Here is a 21,878-nt window from a genome sequence, read left to right as displayed (position 1 = left end):
AACATCATATGTATGAACTTTAATTAATAATTCTAAAAACTAAATGTTTTCTGATCTGACCTCAGAGTATTCAGTTTACAGTTTAAACGTTGTAGTCCAGCAGACAGAAGCTTCACTCCTGAATCCTGCAGCTTTCTGATACTCAGGTCCAGCTCTGTCAGACTAGAGGACTGCGAGCTGAGAACTGAGGACAGAGCTTCACAGTTTTCCTCTGAGAGTTCACAGATGTTAAGTCTGAAGATAAAAACATGAATAAAGATTGTTGTTAAAGTGTAATCAGGGTGCAATAGCTTATTGTCTTGTGCTGAGCAGGTTAGTAAAACTTCCGTTTAACTTTGAAATAAAATAAAAATGCTATGAAACAAGGATAACTGGATAAAGTTTACCTTTACTGGTTAAATTATTGATTATTTTTGTTAGTTGATATAAACAAAAACAAACATCAAACACATAAACAAACAGAACTAAACATAATACAAATTGATCTGACCTCAGAACATTCAGTTTGGCATGTGGACTCTCCACTGCAGCAGACAGAAGCTTTACTGCTGAAGCCTTCAGGCTGTTGGTACTCAGGTCCAGCTCTCTCAGACTACAGGACTGGGAGCTGACCACTGACAACAAATTTTCACAGCCTTCCTCTGAGACGTTACAGCTGCTCAGTCTGAGAGAGAAAGGGAAAAAACCACAACAAAAAAAAACAAACAATATATGTGATCAAATTAAATTTGTTTATATGTTGAACCCTTTTTTTAAAAAATTTATTTAAACCTATGAGACTATGAGTGCTACCAGTCCAGTGCACATGATTGGTACCTTGATGGTACCTTGCTCAGGGGTACCACAAGGTAACTATTCGGTGGATTCGACCCCTGACCTTATGATCATGGGGCGACCACTCTGCCTACTGAGCTAATAATTCTGTGTACACTGTCATACAATATTAACTAAAACAATTATTTTAGAAAATTTTAGTAATTCAATAATCATGCTCATTACCTGTGTATTGTGAATAACACTGGATTTTAAACACTAGCTGTATAAAACTCTTCCTGTTAAAGGTGTGTATAAAGGAGATGAGCTGAAATGCAGACTTCATGGAGAATGTTTGCTGTCAGCATATATCAAAGACAAAGCAGAGATCCATCCAGTCTCTTCCACTAAGCCCACAGAGGGACAGACAACCACTCTCACTCTCACCTGCATGAAGTTTAGATCACCAGGTAACCTAACTGCATGTCTGTGGACAGTGGGAGGAAACTGTAGAGGACCCAGAGTGAACCCACTGTAATTCTGTGATAACACTGGTTATGGAAGCCTTACAGTTACATATGGTTACTGACAAGAAACACGACCTTAGAGGCAATTTCAGTAATGAAGACCGAGTTTCTCCCTCCATACAGGATGAAAACATGACAGCACAGCAGAGATTTATATTTAAAAAGGGAGGGTGTGCACTGAAAGTGAGATACAAACTTGAACTTAAATTATGAACATCAGAAAAAGATGTAGGTGAAGTCTGGCAGGTGAAGTTTGTGCTTTAGAATAAAACAACCAAACTGCTGGATTTGGAGACGTGAACAAGCTGACGATAATAAACCTGTCAGAGGGGCTGAAGCATCAGAGCTCATGTTCTTATAGGCTGGGTCTGGATTGTCCTTTGATAAGAGTTACAGAACAAAGTGTGTTTTAGAAATGCTGGAGTGAAACATTAAAACTACCATATATTTACTGAGTGACTGATGATCATTTAATTTACTATTTTAAAAAAATGTTACAGTGCTCTTTGAACTCAGCATTTCTGATTTATTTCCCATGATTTTAACAATGAAGCGATGACAACATGTTTACTCACAGAGCTTTGTTGGAGGCTTTGACCACTGGCAGCAGCCTCAGAAGAGCCTCCTCTGAAGCAGAGTATTTCTGCAGGTCAAACACATCCAGATCTTCTTCTGATGACAGTAAGATGAAGACCAGAGCTGACCACTGAGCAGGAGACAGTTTACCTGTGGAGAGACTTCCTGATCTCAGGGACTGTTGGATCTCCTCCACTAGAGAACGATCATCCAGTTCATTCAGACAGTGGATCAGATTGATGCTTTTCTCTGCAGACAGATTCTCACTGAGCTTCTTCTTGATGTACTGGACTGTTTCCTGATTGGTCTGTGAGCTACTTCCTGTCTGTGTCAGCAGACCTCGTAGGAGAGTCTGATTGGTCTGCAGTGAAAGACCCAGGAGGAAGCGGAGGAACAAGTCCAGGTGTCCATTTGGACTCTGTAAGGCCTTGTTCACAGCACTCTGGTAGAGAGATTGAAGTTTTAGTTTGTTAAATAGTTTAGACCATGTAGAGGTTGTTTGTTGTTGTTCCAGCAGATTGAGTCCAGAGTTGCTGAAGGTCAGATGGACATGAAGAGCAGCCAGAAACTCCTGAACACTCAGATGGATGAAGCAGAACACCTTGTCCTGGTACAGTCCGCTCTCCTCTTTAAAGATCTGTGTGAACACTCCTGAGTACACTGAGGCTGCTCTGATATCGATGCCACACTCTGTCAGGTCTGATTCATAGAAGATCAGGTTTCCTTTCTGCAGCTGATCAAAAGCCAGTTTTCCCAGAGACTCCATCATCTTCCTGCTCTCTGGACTCCAGTGTGGATCTGTCTCAGCTCCTCCATCATACTTGACCTTCTTCACTTTGGCCTGAACCACCAGGAAGTGGATGTACATCTCAGTCAGGGTCTTGGGCAGCTGTCCTCCCTCTCTGGTTTCCAGCACATCCTCCAGAACTGTAGCAGTGATCCAGCAGAAGACTGGGATGTGGCACATGATGTGGAGGCTTCGTGATGTCTTGATGTGGGAGATGATCCTGCTGGCCTGCTTCTTATCTCTGAATCTCTTCCTGAAGTACTTCTTCTTCTGTGGGTCAGTGAACCCTCTGACCTCTGTCACCATGTCAACACAATCAGGAGGGATCTGATTGGCTGCTGCAGGTCGTGTGGTTATCCAGAGGCGAGCAGAGGGAAGCAGTTTCCCCCTGATGAGGTTTATCAGCAGCACATCCACTGAGGTGGACTTTCTAGGGTCAGTTAGGATTGTAGTTTTGTGGAAGTCCAGAGGAAGTCGACACTCATCCAGACCATCAAAGATGAACACAACCTGGAAGTCTTCAAAGCTGCAGATTCCTGCTTCTTTGGTTTCAGTAAAGAAGTGATGAACAAGTCCCACCAAGCTGAACTTTTCCTCTTTCAGCACATTCAGCTCTCTGAAAGTGAATGGAAATATGAACTGGATGTCCTGGTTGGCTTTGTCTTCAGCCCAGTCCAGGCTGTATTTCTGTGTTAAGACTGTTTTCCCAATGCCAGCCACTCCCTTTGTCAGCACTGTTCTGATTGGTTCGTCTCTTCCAGGTGAGGCTTTAAAGATGTCTTCTTGTCTGATGGTTGTTTCTGGTCTGTCTGGTTTCCTGGATGCTGTTTCAATCTGTCTGACCTCATGTTCATCATTGACCTCTGCAGTCCCTCCCTCTGTGATGTAGAGCTCTGTGTAGATCTGATTCAGGAGGGTTGGGTTTCCTGCTTTAGCGATGCCCTCAAACACACACTGGAACTTCTTCTTCAGCTTAGACTTAAGGTTACGATGACAAACAGCAGCTGGAAGTTCTGAATAATAATAATAAAAATACAACTTTAACAATCATATTTTACAAAATGCTGATGACAATTTCTGACCCACTGAGAAATGACTGAACACACTGGTGTCACAAGTGTCTCATTTATCCAGCAGCTTAAATCTTTAGATAAATCCTCTTACGTCTCTGCAGACGGTCAGCCAGCTCCTCCTGCTTTATTCTCCTCAGGAAGTCCACTGTGATCTTCACAAATGCCTCTCTGCTGTTTCTCCTCTGCTCATCATCCTCCCTCTGAAACTCCAAGCACTGGGGCTTATTTGGATTCAGAGCCTTCTGGATCTTCTTCAGCTCGTTCTTCACAAAAGTGATGATGTTGTCCTCCAGCAGCTGGAACAGAATACTTTATGAATGACCCACCACTCTGAACTTTAGTCCACACAACATCCACTTCTTTACGATCAAGGGGCATATCATCCGCGAACTCTTTACCAATTATAGGTTTGACTTTATCTGATTAACTGAGACTTTGTCCACAACTCCACGATCCCAAAACGTTGATTCTGTTCATATGAATGCAGCGATTTCAGTGGGAGAAACATTTCACTGGTGTTCAGAGCTGAACTACCAACAGGTTGATGATCAAAGCCAGAAACTTGGAGATGTTTCAGGTGACTGAGTTGATCGTACAGACAACTGGTCTTAAAGGTTCACTCTGTTTACACATACAGATCAGTATTTAAGGTTTGACTCTCATCATCCACTGGGGCACAAACTGGGCGTCATCAGGACACTACAACACAGAACAAACACCATCCCCACAGACACAGCAGCCAGCGAAGCAGAAGAACTTCACATCAAGAAGGTCCTGAGTAAATGTGAACGCTGGTTTGAGGGCGGAGTCAAGGAGGCCATTTATGTGAAAAGGAAAGACCATCTCTGAATGGAGGAGGGGCCTAAGGGTACATTTGTCACCATCTTACATGCTGTGATTGCAGCCATTCCCCAGCTCTCTGTGAACTGGACTCATGACCATTGATCAACAACCATTGATCAATGGTCCTGACAATATGCGTACCAATGATCAATGAACTGACCTCCCAGCCCATTGTTCCTTCAGTGGGCTGGTTTCAGTCATACAAATGTCCTGTTTATAAGATTGAAACCTGCAGTCAGCTGAGACTGAAGAAGTCACCTGATGATGATGAAACGTTTCTCCCACTGAAAACATCCAGATGAACAGAATCAAGCTTTTTGGGATTTACGTACCTGGATGATTGAGCATCAAGACACAACTCTGTGACTTTTCTCAGATGAATCAATCCTCTCCTCCAGCTTTGTTTACATCTACCAGCCCTGTGGCGCTGCCCAGGGACAATAATCTATGTGAGAGGTGGAAAGTCATACAGGTGTCTGCTCCTGCCTTCAGTTATTTTATCTACTGTGTGTCAACTGGCTGAACCTCCTCCAACTGTCTACTGTCTCCCTAAACTCAACAATGACTTAGTGATCTATCCATTCTCTGACCAAAGACATCCTGCTGCAGGAGGTTAACATAGCAGCCAATGATGATCCCACTCACTGTGAACAACACATTTGGACCTGATTTGCTGCTCTGGTTTACACGTGAACTTCCACTGCTGCTGTCACCAACTTGAGAGGCTCTACAGAAAAACTGGACTTGTCCATAAAAATCATAAACTACATTACAAGGACAGCATTGCTCAATCAACTCTAATTACTATGACCATGTTATCTCTTCTAACTAAGGTACAGACACTCAAACTTGCTGCTTTCAGTGAGAAGTCAAATGTCTGAATATGAGCTGGAAGCTGCTGAGAGTCCTCCTCCTTCCCGTGGGGTTTACTTTCTCTACTACTTTCACTATAAACACGCCCCTTTCATGCACCTGCAGAGGGCCACCAGCAGATGGAGCTGTCTTAAACAAATCCACTTGGATAGTTAGCTGTAGATGATTTTCTCAGTATGATTGTAGGACTTTGAGTTATTCTTTAGATTTATTTAAACTCTTATATTGTGCACAAGTGTTGAGCGACCCATAATTTCTCTGTACTTTTCATAAGAGCAGCCAGACTTTCAGCTAGTTTTTGTTTTTTAAGAGCTCAAAGTTATTGAAGAAACAGTTATTCAGCTTCATTCCCACTGATCTCGACTACAAACTGTTTCACTTTGGTTTCTGTTTAAAGCCTCGATGTTTAAAACGTTTCCCTGTGATCACATTTGCACCGTCTGATTTCAAAGTTTGTTTTCTTTTGGTCATTTAGTCCACAGAGTCCTTGGTGTTCTGAAAGGGACCTATAAATAAATGCATTATTATTAATATTAATAATAAAGTAGTTGTTGTACATGTACAGACCATAAATATGGAGTCCAGCTGTGTTTGATGCTGCTGGGCAGACTGACCACTGGGAACCTCTGAGCTCTGCTGCTCCACTCTGTGGAAGAACCATGAAGGATTAGATCAACACAGGATAAAGATCCAGGAGTTTCTGCTCAAATAACTTCATCTGAATCAAGTCTGTCAAGTTTTAGACTCTCAGATTCTGAAGATATATTTTCTGTTTTCTATGAACTTTCTTTCATCAGTGATGGAAGTGATGATGCTGCAGAAGCTCAGAGGAAACTTTGAGAAAACTGTGATGAACCATCAACTAATGCTCTCAGGAGGCCAAAGGTCCCTGAATGTAACTGTGCAGTAGATTCATCGAGTGTTTGAAACCTGACCACTTCCATATGTTTTCATTCTAACACAAGAAGTCCTTTTCTCATTGCTTTGATTTGAGTTTTCATTTGAGTTTTCCGAGTCTCGTATTTGGAGTCGAGTCTAATCAATGATCTGACAGAAGAACATTAAAAAGGAGTTACCAGTGCTGTCAAAATTAACATGTAGGGTTAGGGGTTCATCTGTTATCATGATTAACATGATAAAAACCTTTAACACGACACATCTGGAGAGCAGAACGACTCAAAATCCCTGAAATGTTTCTATCAACGCACTTCGAGCAGTTTGTCCGAGTAGAGTTACCTTTGCACACGTGCAGATGTGCAGCACATCTGTTAGTGACGGAAGCTGAACCAATCAGCTCAATATGGAAGATGACAAACACACACTGACCTCCCGATGGAAAGTTTGAGTATTAAAAAAATAACAAGACGGACCAGCCGACCAACATGAAGGATTCTGTACATCGTGACAGAAGGAATTTTCTTTTCACCGAAGCACTTCCAGCTTAAAATATCACAACAATGCAAAGCACTGATGACACAACTGCCAAGTGGACAAACTGCAGACCTGTTAGTGTTGTTAATAACATAGTTTTGGTTCCTCGTGTCAAAGACTTGAAGAAGAGTGACAGAGAGTTAGACTGCTGCAGGATCAGTGCCACCTCCACAGACCTGTGAAGAAAATGATTGTTTGACAGATGGGCTCAGATTCAGGATCAGCTGAGGAGTTTGTGGCTGACAGAATCCTGCAGGTACAGAGCAGAGCCCATCATTAGCATGCAGGACTGTCCCTGGGGGGGTCGGCTCATTCAGGAGGTTAATCAATGTTTACATGTTCAATAAACATGTTAAGTGTGTAAATTTGCCCTTTTCTCTCGAGTCTGTTTGCTCATGAAATGAAATTTGATTCGTTTACATTAAAAATGATGTTTAATGGTGATTAATCCAAATGAATCCACAGTAACCCTGTGATGAGTCTGATTAAACATTTTCATTAACAGCAGTAATATAGATTATATATTATTATATATTAGTGCACACTTAGCTTTTAGTATATATGTTTGTTACAAAGTTGTATTTACAGCAGAGAAGCTGAGTTAAAGACTGAAAACTATTCAAAGTCTCTTTGAATTGAAGCGTTTAACATTCTTTGTGTTTATTCTGCATTGACTTCATTATATGGTGTAAACGTCTGTTACAGGCTTAAATATAAAGTTGGAAAAATGTAACTGCAGCTATTGATCAAGTAATTGTGATTAATCAGGATTAATGACAGAAGATTGTGTCATTAATTAGTCATGTTTTAATCTACTGACAGCACTAGTGTTCACTCTGGTGCCTCCAACTGTTTTACGCCCTTTCAACACCTTCGTGGTCAAAAGTGTACACGCACAAAATCTACAATAAAACCCTCACGCAGCAATAGGACAGACACACAATCCATTTATCTCTGTGTCTCAAACACACACACGTGTATTCAAAGCCTCGATTTGTTCATATTTCATCTGTTGTGTTTTTATCTTCAGCGTTTTCAGTGTTGCTGCATTTACACCAAAAATGTTTCCATTGATGAATCAGATTGATTTGAATGTGTTTCATCCATACAAATCCCTCCCTGGTGGTCACATGACTCTATAACATAACAGGAGTCATGTGACAAGAGTTTCATGCTGTAAAATGTCAAAATGGTTGAATGTGGTGGAGTAAAAATGTGAGATGTCAGCTACTTTTCTTCAATATGAAATGTTTGCAGGGCCTGACAGGAAGTGGACGGACGCTCTGATCACTTCCTGTTTGCTGAAGTGGGTTTTCAGTTGTTTAGAAACCAAAGGCTTGTTTTAAAAGACAGTTTAAATGGGACTGAGGGAACGACGTGTTTGTAGTTTATATCCAACAACATCAAGCAGTTAAATCAAAGAGTTCATGTTGCTAACAGCTCACCTCTCTGCAGCAGACACAGGCTGGACTTTAAAATGAATGGGAAAACCTTTAGACTGGTCACTCTGTAAGGACACAGAGCTGGGTCGAGGTCCAGGTTTGAGTCTCTGATGGATCCTGAAAAAGTTATAAATCTTCAGTAAAATTCTCATCACATATCAGCTGATATTATTGGTATTAGCTTACCTTTTCTCAGCTGACTGTCTTTGCTCAAATATCTTAATGGCATCTTTGACTGAGTTACTTTCATAAGACACAGAGCTTGGTGGAGGTCCAGGCTGGTTCCTGTGAATAATGATGCAGCAGTGATGTGAGTGCTGAGCTGTGACATGGAGAAGAGTCATGGACAGTTAGAGATGGTCATCTCACCTCTGAGCTTTGGTCTGGCTCTCATGTTCCCCACACAGAGTGCTTTTAGAGGGAGGGGCTCCCTCCTCTCTGTCCTCACACTGATCCATGCTGCTCAATTCAGCTCACACACACTTTCTACCTGCAGAGGAAACACAAATCATTCATGTGCACATCAGCTGAAATCCTCCTTTCATCATGTGTGCTGTCCAAATATCAGCTGCTTCTTTCCTGCTTCATCTCAGTGTCAGCTGGATGCAGTCAGACAGCAGTGTGAGGCAGAGGAAGCTGCCATCAGCTGCTCTGCTATCAGTCCACTAGATGGAGCCTGAAGCACACACGATGCATTCACTGACACACACTGATTCACTGTTTGGGAAACTAGAAAAATGTTGGTCTTGAACTAGCTGCATAATGCAGACAGGGTAGGACCCAAATATAACGGCGAAACATCTTCAAGCAACTTATAGAAGTCCAGATGCTTTTCTTTCCAAGCTCCTTCAACTATGATGACCTGGATGACTGAGAACCTTCACAGGAAAAATGAAACACACTGAACAAAGAATGCAAGACTTTCACAATAAAACAGCAAACAAAGGAACACAACACTGACACGTGAGCTTGACAGAGGAGTGGAGGAAAGGCAGACGAGAGTGAGCGAGGGAAAGAGGAGACAAGAGAGACGTGACAGGCTGAGGAAATATAGAATGGAGCACCAGGCCTCACACAAACACACACAAACACACACAAACACACAGAGACACACAGAGACACACAGAGACACACAGAGGCACACAGAGACACAGAGGGAATCTAATGATCAAGGAACTAAACAGGAAGTATAAGAAACTCAAAGAAGCATAAATAAGACTGTAAATGAACCAGAACCATAAACCATAATACAAAAAATGCAAAGTGCTTGGTCAAAGGGACCCAGAACCATTAAAGTTCTTTTCTTTGCTCTTCAGTGTTTGAGTTCAAACAGACTCCACATTAAACTATGACAGCACCGTCCCTGCTGCTGCTGTCAGACCTGTTATTCACTCACTGCTCGCCAGTGTTTCTAATGAGTTTTACTCATCCATGAGAGTTTAAAGCTTGCACTTACAAGCAATGTTCCCTCTAATGTTTCACTTGTCTGAGCGAACACACAACCTCCCTGAGCGATCCACTGTGAGCGACATTAGACGTGTGCACTGTGGTCACGCCAGCGTCGAATCCATCCAAGTTACATGTTTATTAAAATAATCAATTTACAGCGTTTACATTTCTGTTAAACTACTTTTAATTAACTGCTTTAGCCCACTTACAATGAAAGTTAAAAAAGAAAATCTTGTTCATGACCTGTAGCATGTTAACACTATTGGAAGGAAAAATAACTTGAACTTCAATTTTGAAAACACAACTTTCTTTAAATAAAGCTCTGACTTGTATTATGAGTCTGTGGTCTGGGAGAGAGTCTGTAACTCTGTCTGCAACATACAGTAAATAATGACCAATGTTGGGCAGTTAATTATATAGTTACTTCTTCAAAAAAGTAACTGAGTTTTGCAAACAGAGTTTTTTGCAGCTGTTTACTGCAAAAAACTACAGCCAAGGTGTTTTTTTTTAAATAAACATTTCAAACTATTTACAGAACAATCAGCTGTTCTGCATCAAATCTGATGCCACACAAATTATTTGTGCCGCTCCAAAAAATAATTTCTGTCCACTATGAGATGAAGGAGAACAACAGCCTGATACCTGCAGGCCTGACAGCAGCAGATGTGTCACTGCTGTAACACCTGTAACACTCAGCAGGCGCCTCATTGTTCTGACACACAACAACACTATTGACTACACTACACACTAACTACACACTAACTACACAAGATTTGCTCTAAACGTCTCAAATCTCTCACATCTCAAAACACCGCCATCACTCCGTTTCTTAACAACTAAATGCCATGTTTTGATTGGTCGACATGGTACATTTTTCGACCAATAGGAAAGGCTGGGGGTTGGTATTGTTTTTGCTCACAGGCTTTCGAGCGTTTTCCTTATAAAACGCAGTTTTTACCGTTTCTTCCTGCAGTAAATATAAACAACGACAGTATTCAGGAAGAAAACCAAACATTGCAGATATTTTTATCATAACTCTGGTTTTACGTGGTCAATCAACACAATTTAAAAACTGGTATAAAGTCCACACTTTTCCTGTCAGTTGTTCCGTCTGTCCTGCTCACATCTCCAATGGTTGTACACGTTGTCATTAACGTGGCTTCACTCCACATCAGCCGCTTTGCTAAAACACCGGCACATATTTACTTTAATTTCAATTCAGGTTAGAATTCTTTTTGTGTGCTCAATACAGATTTTCTCTGCGCAGAGACCGTGCCAACAGTGCGCAGCTTAGAGGGAACATTGCTTACAAGGTGACTACCAATAAAAATGAGTGTGCTTCACTGTCAGAGCTACGGTGATTCATCCAGTAGGACTTGATAATAAAAATATTTGTTTGATGCTTTGCATTGAGGCGCATTGTTGAATTTGCAGGGACACAATAACCACAGATCAGTTGTTCAAACCACTACAGTAGGGAGCCATGTCATGAATAATAAACAAATACTAATACTAATACTACTACTAATAATAATGTTAATTTAAGTAATTGTTTTTGACTGAACATCACATATAATGTAACAAGCAGTAAATTCAGGTTAAGTGCATTATCAGCATTTGGAGGAGCTCCTTATCCTTCACTGCTCACCTCTTACAAAGTGTTCACACAGTTTGCTAGCTTCTTTCAGCCTGCTAGCTATGCTAACAAGTCTACTACACACACTTGACTCGGTCACATGACAGACAGCAGAGATAGCTGCTCTGCTAGCTAAGCTAACTCATGTTAGCTTAGCTAGGTCAAGGTCAAAGAAATGAGGCGATGCTGCTGGGAGTTACGTCACAGACTAGCAGAATTTAGTTATTCAGCATAATATTTAATCCTTATTATCTGCTCCTCTCACCTCTGTTTACATCTGAAAACAAGAAAATTTAGCCAACAGTTTATTAGCTTTGGTGAAATTATAAACAGGCATCAGCGCAGTCACCTATACTGTGCTTTAATGCTGGAGCAGCAGGAACACCAGTTAATCTAAAATCTCCTTTTCTCTCTAAAAAGTGACAGCAGACTGAGTCAAAGACAGAAACCTTATTTAAACACCAAATATTCACTTCCTGATCCAGGATTCAAAGAGGACGTTGAACTTACTCAGCTTCTTCCAATGAACGTCTTCACTCTGCAGCTCTCTGCTGTCTGGACCAGGTCTGTGTAGAAACAGAGAAAATCCTCTGCTTCTTCTCCGTCAGCAGTCGTCTGTGTCTGCAGACTGCGTCACATTAAACACTTCACACCAGCAAAGAGGCTGAAGCTCACAGGTCAACGGTCAGCTGCTGCACTGTGTATAACAATTCACTTTTGAACAGTAGATAGCCTGTAGGCGTCTCTGCAGTGATAAACAGTTTACACATTAAACACTGAACCATAAAAGAAGCTTAAGCTGCAGCTCACAGGTCAAAGCTCAGCTGCTGCACCCAGTTATGAGTTTAAATAAATCATTAATCATGATCTTTTCCCTCTCAGCACTTTCACTTGGCCTTGGAGTGTTTTGACGGAGCTACACTGTATGTTTCAAATGTTGTAAATAAATTGGGAGTTAGGGCTGGGCAATATGGCCTAAAATCCATATCGCGGTATAATTTGAAGCATGTGCGGTAACGATATATATCGCGATATATTCTTTTCTTCTGTATAACGTATTTTCCACACTATAAGGCAGACTTACAATCCTTTAATTTTCTCAAAAATCAAGAGTGTGCCTTATGTATGAATTCTGGTTGTGCTTCGTGACCTCGAACCGATTTTGGCTTCAGAAATCTGTTAAAAATGTTTTAGCACAACTTTGGTAAGCCGCACTGCTTGATGGATCGTCAGAGCATTACGGCTGCCATAGGGAGGAGCTTCACGGAGTAATCTGGGTCCAAAACTCCGACAGCTTCAGGTCCCAAAGTCAAACGAACACTGAGAGTTAAAAACGGTCTAAATTCTTTCATCTTTAATAAAATCATCAGCGTTGCTGCTTTAGCAGATGTAACAATTAAGTTTAATATCCATGAAAACAGAATTTATTAAATTTAACGGACTTAGAAGTTAACAGGAAGTTAGCGCGCTAGTTTACACCTAAACATTTCATACCATGTTCTGACTGAGATTTTTGAAACTAATTCAAACAGCTCTGCTACCACTTCCAACATAAATGAAGACAGAAAACTAAACAGCAGTGGCGTTTGCAGGGTTACTGAAGTTGGACTACCTGGTATATAATGTTGTGCTACGTGATTGCTAGCGACACAGCTATGTTAGCATAACATTAGCACAGTGAAGCTGGAGGATGAACCCCAACTCTTTTTCCACTCGATAAAAGTTAACGTGAGTGATTCTGGTGGTCAGGGACAAATGCAGTCGCATAGCAGGATGCTGTACACGGGCCAAACTTCAGTCACGAGAACAACTGAGATCATTCATCCACAACACAAGGCTAGTTATTAATATACTGCCACAACATGGGAATAGAGCAGCTGCAGAGAATTCAACATTATTGAATCAATGTTACGGAAGTGGAGGAAGCGCAGTTTTTGGCTTTCCCCGCGTTTCAAAAGTGCTTCATCGCTTTGCTGTGACTGTCACCCAGCATAATTGCAGAGGATAATGGTTTTAACCGCTGCGATGCTTTCGACCAAAACAGGTGCAGTTTGATGACATCATCACATGCGCTGTCGCGATAGAGCGGTATAGTCAAAATCTCTATCGTTGACCAAATTTAATCGATTCTGTCGTTTATTGTTTATATCGCCCAGCCCTACTGGGTGTGATTTTGTTGTATTGGTTTGTTTTTTGGTTTTATGTTTCCATGTAGATGAATGAAGACAGATTCACTCTTACCTTTTCAAAATGTCTATAAGGTAGACGAGGTCTATGCTTTTCTGCCTCTTCACAGATAATCCCAGTGATTTTCCCTTGGTCTGAAATTTCACCTGATCTTGTGATATTGAGAGTCATCTGCCTTTGAGGCAGCTAACCAAACAGTGTTCTCTAAACTCTAACTTTAATATACTTTGATATATTTCAGATTTCTGAGCTCTGCTCTGACTCCGTGCCAGTAGCTCCTTAATATGACTTTAGTTTGATCAATAATTAACCTGCAGAAAGTTTCTGTTCCCACTCCACCACGCCGAACAACCCTGAGAACAAATAATATGATGTGGGTGTGTCTGCAGGCTTCAGCACTGTGAGCATTAAACACAATAAAAGACTCACAAGTTCCTGCTCAAAGGTCAGCTGCCTTTAGATCAATCATTAACCTGCAGCAGGATCCAGTCTTCTGCCTGTTGTGGTTGTGACAGCTGCTCGTAGGAGAGTTTGTTTGTAGGAGGTGGAGATGTTCTCAGATCAAGTGCGTAATCGTCTCTTTGTGTAGACGCTAAAAGCTGTGAGCCAAAACTCTCTGCTCTGAAACTCTTCACTCAGTCCTCACGCTGAGAGTTTAGAGGCTGAACTTCTTGTTCCTCCATAACACTGTTTTCATGAAACAGCAGAAATGAGCTTCTGTTTCTCAGCAGTGCGCACACAGAGAACCGATCCTCTCTGCTCAGTCTGAACAAATCAAAGTGAAACGTCAGTGAAAACACAGCTGCTGATCAAACTGTGTCAGATTAATGCCTCAATGTTTCACTGTGAGGTTAAAAAATACATAAAAATGATTTAAAGAAGTAGGAGGCAGATTTTCACAATAAGAGCACTTTGTTTTTAATTCAGTTAATGTCAAACTGTCATCAACACCTCTGTGTTGTCTCCGTCTCTGAGCAGATTCAGGCATTACTCAAATAATAAAGGCTTTCTTTCACTATTATACTTTTCATTAGTCTCCAGGTTGATGATTATAAACAGAATTATTAAAGTTTTTATCATTTCAGGCTGAAAATCAACATGAATTTGGTTTTAATCAAAGAAGCTCCTTTAATGTGTGTCATTAAAATCCTCACACAGACTTAAAAAGGCGACATTAACATTAAACTAAATGAAAGAAGCTTCAGCTGAGAGCTTCATGCAGTCATCATCAGCAGCTCATAGCAGTCACAGCTCTTTATTACGCAGCTTTGCAGGAATTAAAGTGGCTGAAGTGTCAGAGTTTGTGTGAGAAGCTGCTTCATGGACAGCTGTACACACGTCTTTATTATTTCTTCATAAATCGAACACACAGGTTTGTCTGCAGATGATTTAAAGTGTGTCGTTGTGCAGTTAAAGCTGTTTGTGTGACGCCCTGACCTCCTGTGAATGAAACAGCCAATCAGATCCATCAGAGAGAGAGCAGGAAGTGTTGTGTGTTTGTGACAGAACAAGGAAACAGTGATGATGATGAACATAAAGGTCCTCTGATGTTTCCTGTTACAGTAACGCTTGTTCATCTGTTGCTCTCCTACACTTTCCTATAAATAAAGGAGAAAAAGTCCGTTTAGTTTCATTTCCTACAGCTCAGAGTTACACTTCACATTCCTGCTGTCACATCAAAAAGCTTCACTTTGGTCCAACATCTACATGTTAACATGAAACACAGACAGACTCAGAACATCTGGAACATCTGCACTTTGACCCAAACTGTTATAGCAGGATATTTTCTGCATATTTCTTATGTTGGACCTGTTTGAACTGTAAACGACCTGTAATCATCTGTAAATGGTGTGAGACACACTGAGGCCACCTACAGGGCAGCTGGGGAACAGCAGGGATCTGAAATCATATGAGATGTTAGTGAGTGAGAAGAACAAACGGACTTAAGATGGGTCGAAGTGATCAAAGTTGATCTAAAACAGAAGATAAATCCACTGATTCTTTGTAAAGTTCATCTGCTGCTCACATGAATCCATGAAAGATTTATTTCACTGAATGTTTCTTCAAAGCTCATTTCAACCTGTTGAAGTCATGAATGAAAGTGCAGACTGAGAGTGGATCACATGATGTTTGAGGTGTGTCATGTGACATGTTCAGTATTGTCACACATGTCTAGATTGTCCCTGATATCATAACTGCTCAAACACTGATGATTATATTTGAAGAATTATTCCTGATGGCAGCAAAGTTTGAATGGAGCTCTCTGTCTGTGCTGATTTGTCGCCCTCTGGAGGTCAAAGCACAAACCTACAGGGCAGCTGAGGAACAGCAGGGATCTGAAATCATACGAGATGTTAGTGAGAAGTTAGAACAAACGGACTTAAGATGGCTCGAAGTGATCAAAGTTGATCTAAAACAGAAGATAAATCCAAAGCAGCATCAGATGAATGTTACCATTTCCAGTTACGGTGCCCTTCATCTAATATGGAAATGTGTTGGTTTTTTTTGCCGTGTTGTTGTTCTTCCTATTGTGTTTAGGCCAGAGATGCTCTTCAAACAGCTGACAGACATGACCACATTACAAGAACATGGTGTGAGTCTGATTTGATATTCCAGTCAACGCTGAGAGACCTTAACCAGGAAGTCAGAGGTCAGCTGATGCTGCGAGCAGGAAGTGAACCAAGGGAAAGGTCCACTCTACTCAATCTCAAAGAAAATATGCTGGTATTTGTTGATGTTGATGGTACAATAAAAATATATAATATAATAAATAATAAAATATCATGTGATGATGAGATGTGTTGTTGGTGTTTGTATTTTCTGTAAATGTCTTTTTTAATGTAAATGCTTTGTTCCAGACGGACAGGGAATCAGTTGCTGTACGATGACATCATCTTGATGTTGACGAGGAGGGCGAGAAAAACTAGTTTTGTCCTGCAGATGGCGATCTTGCACCGTGTTCAGAGAGCCGACACTTTGATGGTGCTGCTCTACTCAGCTTACTTTAGCCTGGGTTGGACTCTATATGAGCAGCTTCCACTCTGGTTTCACTCTTAAACACACTTGTTTGATTTCACTTGTAAAAGTTGAAGAATAAATATTTTATTACAAAATTATTTGTTGATGCATTTTTTTAGGGTCAAATATCTTGTTTGATTTGAGGAATGAACTGTTAGGGTGGAAAAAGTGAATCAGGTTAAAATAGTGGTGCTTTATATCAGTGAAGATGTATAATGTAATTTAAAATGTTGATGATGGGTTGTAGTGGGCTTGTACTTACAAAACTGCCTCATTTTATTGGAACGATCCACAGTTGCATCCATTCACGGATGACATCTGACATCATTTGACATCTGGTCTGAACACGTTTGTACACAAGATGCCTCAGTTCTGGATGTTTCCACAGACTCCTCTGTGCACCTAAAGAAAAGGTCAAGGGTCAGCAGCACATGTAGTTGGGACAAGTCTTCAGTCGCACAAACTACACAATGATTTTCCTCCAATGACGACTTTTCACTTGCAGAAATGGTCCTGTGTGATTTCCAGGCTGTGATATAAAAACTAGTTCCTAATGGCAGCGACTCACTCAGTAAACATGTGTTTCCTTCACCAACCTCACACACAGATCCAATAAGATCAGGAAGTGGGCAGTATAGTACAATATGTGTTATTCTGTGCTGCACTGCCCAAACTAAAGATCTGCTGAAGTGTTGGAAATGATCCAGATGTTTATTTTGGACGATACAGCAGAAGATCAGACATGAAAGTGGAGATAACACAGAAGACCTGCAGCAAAGGTCAGAGGTCAGACTGGGCCCTGGATTCAACAATGAGCCAATGATCATCAAGCAGTGACTAAAGCAGAGCCCTGACGTTCTGACATTCATCACACAGTCAGAACAAATGTCTGCTGATGACTTCATCTCATGAAACGACTGATAGATGTCAGTTCATTGATCAGCTGAGCTGCTGATCTTCATCGTCACAGAAACATTCAGCTTGTTTCAATCAGTAAATAACTCCCACTACTCCCAGTTTGAACTGTTCCCACTCAAAATGCTGTGAGAACAATGATCATTGTAGAACTTCACAAACATCACGTGTTGTTTTCCACATGTAAGATCAGCAAACGCACAGAAACTTCCTGTTGCCACACACGGCCTCTAAAATCTCTTCCACGCTTTCTGTCTGAAGTCCACTCTCTGTGTCGGATCCACAGGAAACAACAAGATCTTATTAACATGGTTTTCAATGTGTCTCCTTCCAAAAAGTCCAACCAATGAACAAATGTGTGTATTTGTGGAGGCCGAACAAAAGCATGACACATTTCTCTGTTTCTATAAACTGGAGTCAAACACAAACATGAAGAGTTTCACTGACAGACTCCAAAATGCCCCCACAGTGGATCAAAGGGAAATCCTACAGTGTGGCCAGAGACTCTTAATGGCTCCAACATCAACACATCCACAATGTTGGATCCAGTTCTGCCTCACAGAGTTACTAAGACACACCCTCTGCCAGCATCACAACAGCTCCACCTGCTTCACCTGCCTCCTCAGCATCTGTACACCTGAAGAGAAAAGAAAGGCTCCAACAGCTCAAATCTACAAAGGATTCATGAAGTTTCATCCAACAATAACATGTTTGCCTTCCACAGTGTGCTGTTAGACACCACTGTACCTCTGCCATTTCAAAAAGAGCAGCTTGGGAACATTTTGGCTCCAAACACTTTGTGTTTAAGTTCTTTGTTTTCTTTGTGAAGCCGACAACATCTGGAGCTTTGTGACTCATAGAAACATCATTTTGTTCTTTAGATGACAGCAGATTGGGACTGAATAATCAATCACTATCAAACCAATAAAGACAAACATGCTGATTTTACAGGAACTTTGTTGGAGAAGCTGCAAAGACATGAAACTGGTGGAGATCCCAAACCAGTTGATAGTGCTGGTTATTCCAAATAAAGCTGTTTCCCTTTGAGATGAAATGACTTTGTGTCCTGATATATAATAAAGATGTTGTTGTTTTTGAGCCCCTGTATTAAAAGTAGTTTAAAGTCAGCTTGAGTTTGATGTCTTTATGTCAAAGCTGCTCATGATGTTGAGCTGCTGATGGAATAAAAACAATATAAAAGCATGTAGTCCAGACTTAAATGTAGCCTGTTGTTAGCTGAGGTCCACACACAGTGTTTGACAGTGTAAAGTGTGTGAAAGGGCTGCTGGTGGAGCTCACTAGGATGAGCAGGTGACCACGAGGTGGAGAGCAGCTGGCCTGGCTTTGACCCAGGCCACGCCCCCTTTCTCTCTGCTTTGCTGTCACTTATCTTCACTGCTCTGTCCAATAAAGCTGAAAAAGGCCCCGAATCAAAGAAATCTGCTGCAGCCTCTGAAACGTCTTCTGTTTCCTTCCCGACGGCTTTTTCACCGTCAGCCCATCAGACAGTCCAGCAGCATTTATGATGATGTCATGATGTTGAAGAGGCTGCTACGGTGGCCTCCCATGACCCCCAGCCTCATCACAGCTGAGATGCAGACATTTGAAACCATTCAGCAGACAACTGAATAACAGTCCAACACAACAGTCTGTGTGCAGACACACACTGACCTTTCATAGAGTCAAACACAGCTGGTTGAGTCATTTCTCTGTGAGTCTAAAGTGAATCTAGTATTTGAAAGTCCACTTCCTGTATTTGTTGTTGAAGACTTCTTCAGCTTCTTCTCAAGGACATCAGCTGCTTGTTTGGCAGCAGAGGCAGTTAAGAAGCTTCCTGAAAAACACTGAACAGTGAGTTCACTGTGGCATATGACAGATTCAGCTTTCTGTGTGCAAATGTGTCTGTGTCGACCTTTCAAATGCTGTTGAATCCAAAACATCAGCGGCTCCTCGGCTGCTCACTTCATGCACTTCTGTCTGTGTGACAGTCCAATGACATCACAGCTGTTTCCAGCCCCAGTGTCTCAGGACTGGACACCTTTAAACATGTCGAGGATCAAACAGCGTCCAGCTAAACACACATGAAACTATCAGAGCTGACAATCATTCCAATAACATCTAATGGTTCATGTATGTAGACACAGGACTACAAGGAAATGGCTCTCAGCATCTGGCTGTGGGAACACATGAGTCCCTGTTTGTGTTCAGATTGTGTGCATGTTTTAGACGTGTGTCACATGTAGAAACACAACAATCCCACAATGACACACAGATGTGTTTGACACAGCTGTGCAGCTGTAAGTTGTTTCTAATGATTCATTGAAGCTCTTCTAACATTCTGGAGACGATCAGTACATGAATCTGTTCAACACGACAACAATTTGACTTCAGTGTGAACGTTTGCATTAAATAACCTTCTTCATCCAGCTGACAGCATCTTCATCCTATGATGTGAACAGTTCCTCCTGTTGATGACAAACCTCTGACAGGATCTGCTTGAGGAGCTTTTTCATGTGCAGCTCTCTGAGCTCAGGGCTGAGCTGCTGTTTCATCTTTAAGAGCTGCTGCCTCCTCGCCGGACTTGTTCTCCTCTTCTTCTCCTAATGACACCATTTCTGCTTCATATTAAATTCAATAAAGATGCTGACATGTATCTGTAGCAACAACATCATTGAATCTAGAACAACTGGAGCCAAACCAGTGGCTCTGCTGGGATCACTGGTGAGCCAACACTTCCTTGTTGATGCAGATTTCAGGGCTTCCTTTTGCTCCTCTGTTATAACTGTTCTCTCTTCTCAACACATGATGACACAAAGGAATCAGCAGTGACAAAGATGATGCTGAAGAGAAGCACACACTTCACACATATAACAGAGCAGTGCAGTTACACACACCTCTGCTCGACATCAGGCCTCAAACAAAGACACAAAACACTAACTTGACTCTAAACAGAAGAAACGAGCAGCTGTTTCTGTTCTGTGCTTATTTATATTTGACACACATGCTTCTCTTTGTGCAAACACACATCGCACTATAAGGGTAACCTCGCACACAATGATTGGACAGCACAGTGATGATGCTGGGAGATCCTATACGCAGCAACACAGAAACACTGAGAACTTTAAACAATGATGGAAAGTGTTATAAATGACTTGTTGGCCTCTGATCTGTCACAAACAGCTGAAACGTGTCTCTCATGAGTCACATGAAGGTTTTTGACAGAAAGGACAAAAAGTAGCTGCAGTCAGTTTGTGTCATTTTTATATTTATTCATCTGGGAGAAAAATCTGAGGGACATTAAAATGTGTTTTCAACAGAGACAAGAACATGAATATAACAGAACAGGTAAATGAACATGTTTCAAGTAAACAGCTGGACTGATCAGGTCCAAACACAGAGTGATAAACTTGTCAAACAGCTGTCATATCTTTATATAGAAGCTCTTTATAAATGCTGCTCACTGCAGTCTGTTTACTAATAATGTCAAAGTGTTAGAAACACAGAAACATCAGAATGGTCTTTGTTCACAGAAACCTGTCTGGGATCCTTTGTTGTTCTTTTGATGCAGAGTTACATTATAAATATAAAGAGTTATTTCAGAGTCTCATCAGTTTTCCTGCATGTCTTTATTTAACACATCAGCAGGGCTGAAGCTCTCATGTTAAACACACACTGATCTATGGACACGTTCATGTGTTTCTAACAGAACCAGGCTGTTATCAGCCTGCACTAACATTATGTCACACACACTGAATGTAACAGTGACAGTTTACATCATCACACAATCAGCTGTGATTGTTTCACTGTCATCAAACGAGTCAACAGGAAGTAGAATCAATAGAAACCAATCATTTCCTGACAGCATGTCTGATGGAAATAAGTGCAGATTATGTATGAAGTCTAACTGCACACAGTAACTGTGTTACAATAAGGACTTAACAGCGCCCTCTGCTGGAGTGTTTCAGTACTGCGTTAACTAGAATACACCACCTCCTCCTCACACCACCTGCTACAGCTCTACTCTTCTATGACTACAGTCATCCACAGCACTGATGTGAGGTCACATGGTTCATATGTAAGGAGCACAGCTGACCTCAGGTCAGTTTAATGACTGTGAGCAGCAGCTGTGTTATTGTCACTGTGACAGGGAGACACTCTCAGACACAGCGCTCATGTCAGCTTGTTCTCATGCAGGAGGATCAGGAGCTCCATGTTTGTCTTTCTGTTTGAATCATGATGTGTTTGTGCCATCAGAGTCTGTCATGAGTACTCAGGGTTTCACAGCAGCTCTTCTGGATGCTGACGAGGACTCCAACCTCATGTTTCACCTCTCTGAGCTTCTGATGTCTGTGAACACTCGTGTTTCTT

The 21,878-nt window shown here is 41.4% G+C and overlaps 3 protein-coding genes across 3 annotated transcripts in view; all 3 read right to left on the bottom strand.

The window, feature by feature from the left end:
- Positions 1-12: 12 nt before the first annotated feature.
- On the bottom strand, positions 13-3,741 carry LOC113012648 (protein NLRC3-like). The gene is made up of 3 exons (XM_080300575.1): positions 1,856-3,741; positions 491-664; positions 13-234 (listed from the first exon to the last, which is right to left on the bottom strand). The coding sequence occupies exons 1-3, from the start codon at positions 2,947-2,949 to the stop codon at positions 33-35; spliced, it is 1,470 nt and encodes a 489-aa protein (XP_080156701.1). The 5' UTR covers positions 2,950-3,741; the 3' UTR covers positions 13-32.
- Positions 3,742-3,781: 40 nt separating this feature from the next.
- Positions 3,782-21,878, bottom strand: part of LOC145428492 (uncharacterized) — a 53,823-nt gene continuing 35,726 nt past the window's right edge. Inside the window, exons 2-7 of the mRNA XM_080300704.1 lie at positions 11,901-12,135; positions 8,675-8,795; positions 8,492-8,590; positions 8,309-8,422; positions 6,000-6,078; positions 3,782-4,012 (exon numbers count right to left, since the gene is read on the bottom strand). Coding sequence (XP_080156830.1) covers positions 3,782-4,012; positions 6,000-6,078; positions 8,309-8,422; positions 8,492-8,590; positions 8,675-8,763 — 612 coding nt within the window. The 5' untranslated portion in view covers positions 8,764-8,795; positions 11,901-12,135. The remainder of the gene's footprint in view (positions 4,013-5,999; positions 6,079-8,308; positions 8,423-8,491; positions 8,591-8,674; positions 8,796-11,900; positions 12,136-21,878) is intronic.
- Positions 20,759-21,878, bottom strand: part of LOC113017352 (protein NLRC3-like) — a 71,317-nt gene continuing 70,197 nt past the window's right edge. Inside the window, exon 10 of the mRNA XM_080300553.1 lies at positions 20,759-21,878. This exon is cut by the window's right edge and continues 1,931 nt beyond it. The gene's annotated coding sequence lies outside the window, so the exon portion shown is untranslated.

The sequence above is a fragment of the Astatotilapia calliptera genome, chromosome 4 (assembly GCF_964374335.1).
Source record: "Astatotilapia calliptera chromosome 4, fAstCal68.1, whole genome shotgun sequence".
In the NCBI taxonomy this organism is placed as follows: Eukaryota; Metazoa; Chordata; class Actinopteri; order Cichliformes; family Cichlidae; genus Astatotilapia; species Astatotilapia calliptera.
Note: the sequence above shows the minus strand (reverse complement) of the source record. Positions and strands in the feature narration are given on the sequence as shown.